Here is a 9,722-nt window from a genome sequence, read left to right as displayed (position 1 = left end):
AGCAGGGAAGAATGGGAAACACAAAATGCCTGCACACAGTAGAGCCAGCTGAGCGCAGAGGCTGTGGGAGTCCGGTAAGGAAAATGAAGGGCGCAGGGTGGGCACCCAAGAACACCCAGAATCCCCAGAGGTCCTGCGGTCTGAAGCCAGCACAGAGGGGGACTGCAGGGGAATTTCGAGCGCGCGCACAGTGGGGCGAGCTGGCTGGGCCTGAGGCTGAGCATGGCATGTGGGTACGAAGACAAGCGCCAGGCTGTCCAGCCCAGCGCCAGCCGTCTGACCCAAAGATGACACGAGGCCACTTCCAAGAGGGAAAGGTTTATTGGGAGTGACTGGTCATGGTCCTCAGTGTGGTGTGGCCTCTCCCCTTGGGGGCAGGGCGGTCCAGTGTGTGGGCCCCGGGGGGGGGGCTGGGGTTCAAGGGGAACCCAGGAGGGTGGCAGGCATAGCAGCAGACAGAGAAGTGAGCCACCCCCACCGGGCTCAGCCCCGGCCCCGCCCCAGGGGGACCCCTCTTGAGGTCCTCAGGCCTCCGCAGCTGAGCCCGGAGGGTCCAGGGGCAGACAGCGCCGGTGCCGGAGAAGGGACTTCTCCTCCTCCTGCAGGGACAGGAGCGCCACACGCACACATCACACGGCACGGGACACTGGTACACGCGAACGCCTCCGCCATGTCACCCCCACCCCGTGGAGGGCCTGGGCCACCCAGTCTCACCATCTCGGAGGCAGTGCTGGGGCTTGCGCCCTCGGGAGAGCCGCCCTCGTCCCGTGAGCAGTCAGGGCCCGCGTCCTCCTCATACTCCGTCAGGCAGTCCGACTCCTCCCCTGGAACCGGGGAACAGGGCAAAGTGAATCACGCAGGCTGGCCTAACATCTCTATATCCCATGGATCCCAGCCCCAGCTCTGTGACCCCCCCGCAAGGTGTCCCCGGGCCCTCACCATCGGCACAGCCGTCAGAAACGTAGCTCGTGGGGGGCTCAATCCGGGACACGATCTCCGCCAGGTCAGTGAAGCCAGAGCTGGGGAAGGCCAGCACCTGGGGAGCGGCACAGGTGAGGGTCTTGGGAGCTCTCTGGGACTCTGGAGTGTCAGGGGCTGTGGTGTCTTGGGGCCCCGAGATCTGAGGGGGACCTCTCTGGTCTAATGGGCTCAGCTAAATCCAAGGAGGTCTGGGGGCATCTGAGTTCTGGGGGTGCCTCAGCCAGGTTGGGGGAATCTCTGTTGTTAGGAGTGGCCGCCCTTGGGGTAGGTCACAGGCTTACGTCTGCGCGGCGGCTCTCGTTAAGGTCAGCAGATCGCCGGTCCGTGAGCATCTTTTCAATTATGTCGCCCCGGCTCCAGCCCCCAAACACAGCCTTCCCGTACTGGTAGCCCACATCCTGCGGGAAGGGAGGAGACTGGAGCTGGGCCTGCCAACCCCCCCCCACCCCAATGTTTCCTCTGCCTCCCCTTTGCTGCCTATCTCCGTTCTGCTGACCCTTCCTTGGCCCCTCGAGAGCCTGATGTTCAGGGGAGCTGGCATCTGAGACTCAACGTACTTTCGAGCCAGCCCCACGCAGCACACTCACCCCCGTATTCCTCACCCTGTGCCCCTGACATGCCTTCCCCCTCAGCCCCACACAGTGCACCAAATGGTGTGTCGGCTTCTTTCAAGATCTGCAAATACACAACACACCTGCAGACATCCCCATCTCCCAAGCCTGTGACAGACATCACCAATCCATCCCTGCACACTTCCACTCCCGGTCAATTTCCGGGGACGTGGGCTAGGACGCAATTTTCAGATCAGCAGCTAGTAGCACATAGCATGTCCGTCGCTCCACGCCCCTCCCATGTTTGTGACACACATTACTAACTGATCGCCTGTTCCCATTCCCGCCAGCACGAGAACGTCATTAGAAACTTCTAATGCACTTTGGGCGGCGCAGCCGGCGCCCAGCAGGAAACGTAGTGCGTACACAGCACACACACAGCCACGTTCCCTGGCCACACTCACTGCAGACATCACAAATCGATCAGCACTCTGTTCCTCACGGATCCCACTTGGGAATGGAGCCTATGCTCTGTCCCCCGGGGTTGCTGTGGGCTTTAGGTAGTAAAGCTTTGCCACCCCACCCGCTCACATAGATCTGGTCGAATTTCCCGAAGTCCATGGTCTTGAAGCAGTCGATGGGTGGGCGCAGGTACTCGCAGTAGGAGCTGGACTTAACGACCTCCAGCTGCCGCACGCAGGACACATAGGCCAGGCGGGACTGGATCTCGGCCATGTCTGGAACCTTGATCTTGTCGGCCCAGGGGTTTAACCGCTTCCACAGCAACCACCAGCCAGACAGGCTGTCCCCATAGGTGCTGAGGTCCGTCTCATCCTGGCTTCCCACATCGATGGCGATGACTGTCTTGGCACCCATACTGCGGGCGATGTCCGCTGTGGGGCCGGGGGGTGTCAGCAGGCAGCTCCCCACCAAGGCCCAGGGCAGGGACATTCAACCCAGTCCCAGAAACACCATCATACAAATGGTCACACACAAAAAAACCATGCAAACATGCCAGTATGTAAAGGGCACAGGCACCGATGCCCATGACCTTGAGGAGGTGGGGTCAGATGGTGGAACTGTTAAGGCTGGGGAACTAGGGCCAGACGGATGGAGTGGATGGAGACAAAGGGGCAAAGTTGCTGGGAATAAAAGACACCAAGTCAGACACATGGTGGAGTGGAGAAGAGTGATGTGGAGAGATAAAGAGTGGTAAGGACACCAGGAAACAGAGACACAGGAAGACAGAGTCAGAGAGGCAGGCAGTCCAAGTGGCAAGAAAACACATGCAGAGAGGTGAAGAAGTCAAGCCACAAGGAACAGAGATGCAGGGAAGTGGAGACACCAACAGATTTATGGGGGAAAAAGAGAGATCAGAGATATGGAAAGACAGAGAATCTGGGGGGAAATGTGAGGCTGAGATGGGGACAGAGAACAATGTCTAAGAACAAGGAGATTCAGGGAAACAGGACAGAGGCATGAAGGGTGGGTGATGGCCCCGCGAGGAGGGTGGTGTGTCTGTGGGTCAGTGTGTGTCCGTGTGTCCCATGGAGGGTCCCTGAGCAGGTCTGGGAGAGCCTGGGGAGATGGGGACAGGGCCCCAAAGCCAGGCCCAGCCCAGCAGGACACCCGAGTCTCCAGCAGACTTTGCATGAGTCCCTCATGAGCCTATTTGTGTGTCTAGGAACATGTCCCCATATCTAGGAACATGTCCCCATATCCACGTGGCTGCACGCAGCTGTCATGTATGTGTGTCTCCCGTGTGTGAACATGCACACCTCTGGGTCTGTCTGTAGCTCTATACACACCCCTGGGCCTGAGCGCATTTCTTTCCACACGTGTCTAGATTGGCACTGCCCGCCTGTGGATCTGCACACACCACTCATGTACGTGGCTGTTAGCGTGGGCATCCGTACAGGGCACACATGGCAGGAGTTGGCAAACTTTCTGTAAGCGGTCAGAGAGAAAATAACTTTTTCCCAACCACTCAGTGTTGCAGCTGAGGCACGAAGGCGGCCAAGAAACCAGGCCTGAACCACTGGATGTGGCTGTGTTCAATAAACCTTTCCTGACAAAACCCGGCAGGGGCTGGATTTGCGGCAGTTGGTCGATCTCCGGCCTCCAACACAGAGCGTGTATGTGTAGCTAGCACACGTGTCTACTCGGGTGTGCTCACTCCTGGGCACGTGACATTCTCTGGGGCACAGCTGGTCCCCCGCTCCTCAGCAGGCGAGAGGTCTGCAGAGCCGGAAGCTCACCGTGGGCACACACGTGCCCATCTGTGTGCCTACACTTGTGTGCACCTGAGACAGCGTGCAGTGTGCATGTGGACAGATGGCTGTGCAAGGACGCATGCCTGATTTCACGGGCACATGGGTCTGGCCACGTGCATGTGTGAGAACACGCCGCCTGCACTGTGAGCAGCCGTGAGAACGCGTGAGCACAGGTGTGGCTGACGTGAACCCGGACGGGTATCCTGCTGTCCCTGCATGCACGTGTGTCTACACGCGTTCATTCACGCTGAACACGGCATGTGGATGTGCTTTCCGGCTCCACGCGCTTCTGTCCCCGGGCACTCCCCTGGTCTGTGGCTGCACACGGGTATGCACACACCCTCCTGGGCGCCCGTCCACGTGCTCGCCTGTGCATGCTCGTGCGTGCGGGTGAGTGGGCAGCCACTTGCCTGGCAGGTTGTTGATGTAGCCGCCGTCCATGAGGAGGTGCCCGTCCTTCGGGTCGCACAGCGGCGGCAGGTAGCCCGAGAGCGTCATGCTGGCGCGGACGTAGCGCCACAGGGAGCCTGCCCAGCGGGACACACAGACACAGACACGCACAGACACGCTCAGACATGCTCGGAGGCCCGGCCAGCCCGGTGGGCTCGCTGACCTGGCACGTTGTTGACATAGCACCCGTCCACCAGCAGGTGCCCGTCCTTGGGGTCGCAGAGCGGGGGCAGGTAGGGGCAGTAGGAGGCACTGGCCCGGACGTAACGCCACACGCAGCCTGCGGGGACGGCGTGAGGGGGTGAGGCGCCCGGCTCGTCCCCCAGCCCCCCCACCCCCAAGGAGAGACATACCTGGGGCCTCTGGGGCATTAGTGGGTGATGGTTAGTGCTCGGCAATCAGGCCAGGGCGGACGGTCACTCATGTTAACAATGTCCCAGATGCTCGGCTGCCCTCCCTGCACCCCCTCCCCACACCGCCGCAGAGGTCATTGTGGGGCCAGCTGGGGCACCCACCGTCTTTATGGACACGCATGGCTGAGGCAGTGATGTCCGTGGTCACATTGAAGTAGGGCAGCCACAGGTCCTGTGGAGACAAGGACCATGCTGGGAGAGGAGCGGGGACTCCCGCGGGGAGCGGCAGGGGCAGGGCAGGCGAGGACGGAGGGCAGACCTCAATCTGCTTGTCCTGGAAGACCCGGTGGATGCTGCGGTTGAAGGCCGAGCCGGTGAACATGGAGGTGACAGGGTACGTGAGGTCCAGCACGGGCTCCAACACCGAGGTCATGCTCTAGGGGCAAGGATGCCGGCTGGGATCAAACGGAAGCCACTTGGGGTCACTAACAAGGTGACCACTAAGGGTCCTGATCGCTCCAGCAGGGAGCTGGGGACTAGGGTGACCAACCAGGAGGTCAGGTCAGCAAGGTTGTGGAGGGAATGCCATGGGCCAGGAGGGGTTCACAGATGAAGTCAGGAAAGGGGCAGAAGCAGCCCAGGAGCCCCTCAGGGAGCAGGTTTCAGGGCACTCCTGCGGTAGGTGGCCCCCCACACCTTGGCCCACTCCCGGGCCCGCTGCTTCGTGCGACTGGCACTCCGCTCCTCCGCGTACAGGGCCCCGATGAAGGAGCCGATGGATGTGCCGCCTACTAGGTCCACAGGTACCCCTGCTTCCTCCAATGCCTTCAGCACGCCGATGTGTGAGCAGCCCCTGCCAGGGAGAGAAAACCCAGGGACCCACTGGAGATGCCCCACGACCCTCAGAGCTCCCCTTCTCCAACCTCCCGCACCGGCAAGGAACAAGTGCCAGCCCCACCCCTACAGGGCGGCTCCGGGAGATAAGCTCCACCCCTCAGGGCGAGCCCCGGGGAGCAGGTCCCACCCCCTCACCTGGCACCGCCCCCGCCCAGGACCAGGGCGATGGTGTTGCCGGTGAGCACCCGCGCTAGGCGGGAGAAGTCGCTGTGCCTGTCGGCGCGCTTGGAGAAAACCTTCTCATAGAGCTCGTGCTGGAATACGGGGAAGGGGGGGCGGCACAGAGAGGCGACGCATGAGGATGGGGGCTCAAGAGACAGTGTCCGGACCTCCACACCACCGCTCCTGCCCCCACAGGTCTCTGAGCCCCCCCACCACCCCGCCAATGGCCCTAGAGGCCGGCGGTCCCGGGAGGGCCCCTCTGCCGGCGCAGCGCTCACCAGCTTGGCGGGGCTGCGGCGGGAGAAGAGGCGGCGCGGACAGCGCAGATGCAAGTGCCCCGAGCACCAGCTGCGCATGTTCAGCCACTCCACCGTGCGCGTGGGGCCCGCGCCCTCCTCCCGGTGCAGCAAGACCAGCTGCTTGAGGGCGCGCACCGCTGTGTTCTCCAGCATCTGCTCCAGCTGGAAGGGCAACGGAGGACGGAAGTCACTAACCCTCGGCCATTTCCTCCCCCAAGCCCGGGTGAGCTTGGGTCCCTGGTTGCCACCCCACAGGTGCACAGGGCCTGGTGCAGGCGCAGGAGGGCAGGAGGACGCTCTCCGGGGGTGGAGGTGTCCCTGTGCATGGACTCCGGACCTGGCCGAGAGTGGGCTCCTGGTCGCCCAGGCCCACAATGAGGATGCAGTCGGCCTGTCGCAGGCAACGGACGGTCCAGGGTGTCAGCGAGGCGTCGGTCTGGTAGAGAACGATGCGGTGCGCGTCCTCCTGCTGGGCCAGCCACCCTGAGAGCCGGAACTCCTGGATGCTGCAACGGGGCGGCGGAGAGTCATCCCGGGCGCTCGTCCGGGGTCCCGCACCTCCGTCACCGGGAGGACGTACACTTAGACACCCAAGCCCCACCATGTCCATGCCCTCGGGGTGATCTGACCCACGGTCTCCCACAGACTGAAGGGATGGAACCCATGGTCCTTGGTTCACAGCCCAGACCTCAAGCAGACCTGAAGGAATTGTAGACTTCAGGTCTATCCCCCACCTCCTCAAACTCTGGACACATACCTATCCAGAGCAGAAGCCCCCAGGCGGGCCCGGATGATGTCACTGTTGAGGAGGAGTGTGGGACCTGGGGATAGGTGAGGACGGAGAGTCAGACACCCAGGTCCAGAGAACTGGGGGCCTGTCCCGCAATACGGCCTCAGCCCCCACACAGACCCATGGCCTGTCCTCACCTCCCCCCCCGCCCCCCCCCCCCCCCACAATGGCCTGTCCTCAACCCCCCTCCCCCACAGCCCCACCCCCCCAGACCAATGGCCTGTCCTCAACCCCCCTCCCCCACTGACCGATGGCTTGCAGAGCATGCTGCAGCTCCAGAGTGAAGGCCACCATAGGCACCTCAGCACACACCGGCAGGACGGCCACCGTTGCCAGGTTGCTGGCTGGGTTGGTAAGCTCCGAGGGAGGGGGCACGCCTAGTCCTGAGCCTGCCGAGACCCCAAGGAAGGAGATTTGAGGTGCAGTCCTGTGCCTGGAGAGGCAGACCTGCCCCCTCCTCAGAAGTCCCTGCCCCGCTAACCTAGTGAAGCCACAGCAGAGGCTGTGGCCTCAGGCCTGGACCCACAGCCTCATCCGGTCCCCTCATCCGGTCTTGATAAGACCTAGCCATGCGACCCTCACTTCAGGGCCTCATCTCGACAGGACGCGCTACATAACCCTAACAAGCCCTCCACTGTGCGTGCATGGACCCATCTGTGCCCCTACCCCATTCTGGCCTTGCTGCTTCCGTCCACCCAAGGGACTTGAACACAAAACGAGGCAGAAACAAACATCTTTTTGACCCATCTGTTGCTTCCCAGCTTCTCCATTAACACCCTAGACCAAGCCCTCACCTCCCTCTTGCATGGATCTCTCACTGCCTCCTCCCCTCCAGCTCGTTCCCCTAACAACCTGAATTAGCCTAAATGCCTTTCTGGGGCTCCCAGTCCCTACGTGACCTGCCCCTTCCCCCCATATCTCCCCCTTCTTCACTTTTCTCTTTGAAGTGCTTCAAACCCACGAAACCCTGTGTGCAGGGCCTTCCTAGTTCTCATCAATGCCACGCCCTATCTCATTTGTCTAGTCCCAGCTCACTGCCCCCAGAACAACCTCCCTCCCTCCCTCCATCACATTCCATCAAGACCTTCTTCTGTTTTCTTCACTGTACATGTCAGCTTGTGATGTCACACTTCTTCTTTGTATTTTTCAAATGTGTTGCTTGCCCAGCTGTAAACCTTCTAAGAGCCTCATCTGCCTGGTCACTCTTCCCCCCCCTCCCCCTGCCACCCGTGCCCAGCACAGGGCCTAGTATACATTAGGTGCTCTCTGGAAAATTTTTCTGTATCTCATCAACAGAGAGTTTCTGCCAGCAAGGCTGCCCCACAATCGTGAAAAGGATGGACCAATGGCCTGATGGGAAATGAACAGGCATTTGCATGCATGGGCCAAGACTGGGGAGAAAAAATCTATCCGGGAAGATCCTGAGCATGGGGGTGGTTCTTAGCCAAGGCTCACCACTGCCACCACCATCCAGGTGTCAAGGCAGAAGGGGCAGAAGACCTTGGGGGATAGGAGGAGCAGGTGTAGAGGCTGGGCTGATCCAGGGTCGGCTGGCCCTTACAGACTCTCAGGCCCGTATGCACCTGGAATCCGACTTCATTCCGATGTACCCTAACTCGGCAAACTACACCTTTCAGCTCGCCAGTAACTTCAGCAGCCAGTTCCCAGCCTGGCCCCTAGCCCCCAGCTCCCACCCCCACGGACTTCATGTCCCAGCATACTCTTCCAGGACTCCCTCTCCCAGCGTGCTCAGGACGTGGACTCCATCCCGCCTGCAAGCTCTCACACCCAGAACCAAGTTTGCCCCTAAAGACTCCGTCATTTGACATTGACAGACACTGTAGGTTTCATCAAGAGCATGGCCTGGGTCTAGGGCTCTGTTCCCCGGCATGCCCAGGACCCCGAACTCCACCCCCCAGCCCTCCAAACAGGCACCGGATATCAGATCCCACTCCTACTTTAAGCCCCACCCAGAGCGCAGTTCCTACGCCGGACTCCATTTCCCAGCATGCCCAGGGCTTAGGGCTCCCCCTCCCGGTGTGTTCCAGGAGTCGGATTACATTCCCGCAGCATGCCCCGGGCGGCGGGCTCTCACCTGGGAAGGGTCCCTGCAACTGCTGCAAATTCCCTAAAATCTTCTGGCTTAGCAGGTGGATGAGACGAGTTACGACCTGGGGCATGGGAGGCCGGCGTTCCAGTGAGACGCGAGGGGCAACTGTCCGAGTCCTACCTGGGCGCCTGGGTCCCCGTTACTTGGGCCCCACTCCCAAGAGCCCAGCTCTAACTCGAGGGTCTCTGCCTCCTCCCTGAGACTCCCACCCCCCCCGCCCCACCCCTCTATTAGGCTCTGCCTCCTCGAGCCCCGCCCCCCACCAGGACGCCAGCCCACACAGCTTGGAGCCGCACCTGCGGGTATCGCCGTTTGATGTGGCCCAGCGTGCCCTCCGGGAGTTTCGCCAACTCCGTGTCGCGCACCGCGTGCACTGTCGTGGCACGAGGCTGCCGTGTCAGCGCCTCCACCTGGGGGGCCCCCGTTTATGACCAGGGCTGCTTGACCCAGGAGGCCCCGATGGGAAAGGGGGACCCAGACCAGAGGCGCTACCGCCCTACCCGCAACAGACCCCGGAGATGGGTGGAAATCGAACCCCACTACTCATTAGGGCTTCGGGGAGAGAGAGAGGGTTAGGGATCCATGCCCGGGTGTGTGAGTGTGTACGCACTTAAGCGGGGGGTTGTCTCCTAACAGAGATCTAGGGACGGAGTCCAATTAAGACAAGAATTTCCCCCCTCCTCCTGCCCACGGAACAGAGCTGGACAAGCGGACTGGGCTAGGCCAGCGGTCAGGCGGCCATCAGCAATCCATCAGATTACCCCGGATGCTGTGTTTTGTTGGGAGTAGTGGGAGGAAACCTGTAGTGGGAGTGATCAGAGGGCCGTGGCGGGGGGGGGGGGGGGGGGGGGGGGGG

General features: G+C 61.5%; 1 protein-coding gene across 4 annotated transcripts in view; it reads right to left on the bottom strand.

The window, feature by feature from the left end:
• Positions 1-308: 308 nt before the first annotated feature.
• LOC111161690 (patatin like phospholipase domain containing 6) overlaps positions 309-9,722 on the bottom strand; it is a 20,517-nt gene continuing 11,103 nt past the window's right edge. For all 4 annotated transcript variants that reach the window (XM_022525504.1, XM_022525502.1, XM_022525505.1 and 1 more), the window contains 16 exons: positions 9,163-9,276; positions 8,852-8,927; positions 7,005-7,145; positions 6,724-6,787; positions 6,304-6,472; positions 5,946-6,128; positions 5,641-5,759; positions 5,305-5,461; positions 4,928-5,044; positions 4,771-4,840; positions 4,216-4,332; positions 2,124-2,425; positions 1,263-1,379; positions 940-1,036; positions 715-824; positions 309-599 (listed from right to left, as the gene is read on the bottom strand). In XM_022525504.1, coding sequence (XP_022381212.1) covers positions 525-599; positions 715-824; positions 940-1,036; positions 1,263-1,379; positions 2,124-2,425; positions 4,216-4,332; positions 4,771-4,840; positions 4,928-5,044; positions 5,305-5,461; positions 5,641-5,759; positions 5,946-6,128; positions 6,304-6,472; positions 6,724-6,787; positions 7,005-7,145; positions 8,852-8,927; positions 9,163-9,276 — 2,028 coding nt within the window. In that variant the 3' untranslated portion in view covers positions 309-524. The remainder of the gene's footprint in view (positions 600-714; positions 825-939; positions 1,037-1,262; positions 1,380-2,123; positions 2,426-4,215; positions 4,333-4,770; positions 4,841-4,927; positions 5,045-5,304; positions 5,462-5,640; positions 5,760-5,945; positions 6,129-6,303; positions 6,473-6,723; positions 6,788-7,004; positions 7,146-8,851; positions 8,928-9,162; positions 9,277-9,722) is intronic.

The sequence above is a fragment of the Enhydra lutris genome, unplaced genomic scaffold (assembly GCF_002288905.1).
Source record: "Enhydra lutris kenyoni isolate GAN:26980312 unplaced genomic scaffold, ASM228890v2 scaffoldscaffold86, whole genome shotgun sequence".
NCBI lineage: Eukaryota > Metazoa > Chordata > Mammalia > Carnivora > Mustelidae > Enhydra > Enhydra lutris.
Note: the sequence above shows the minus strand (reverse complement) of the source record. Positions and strands in the feature narration are given on the sequence as shown.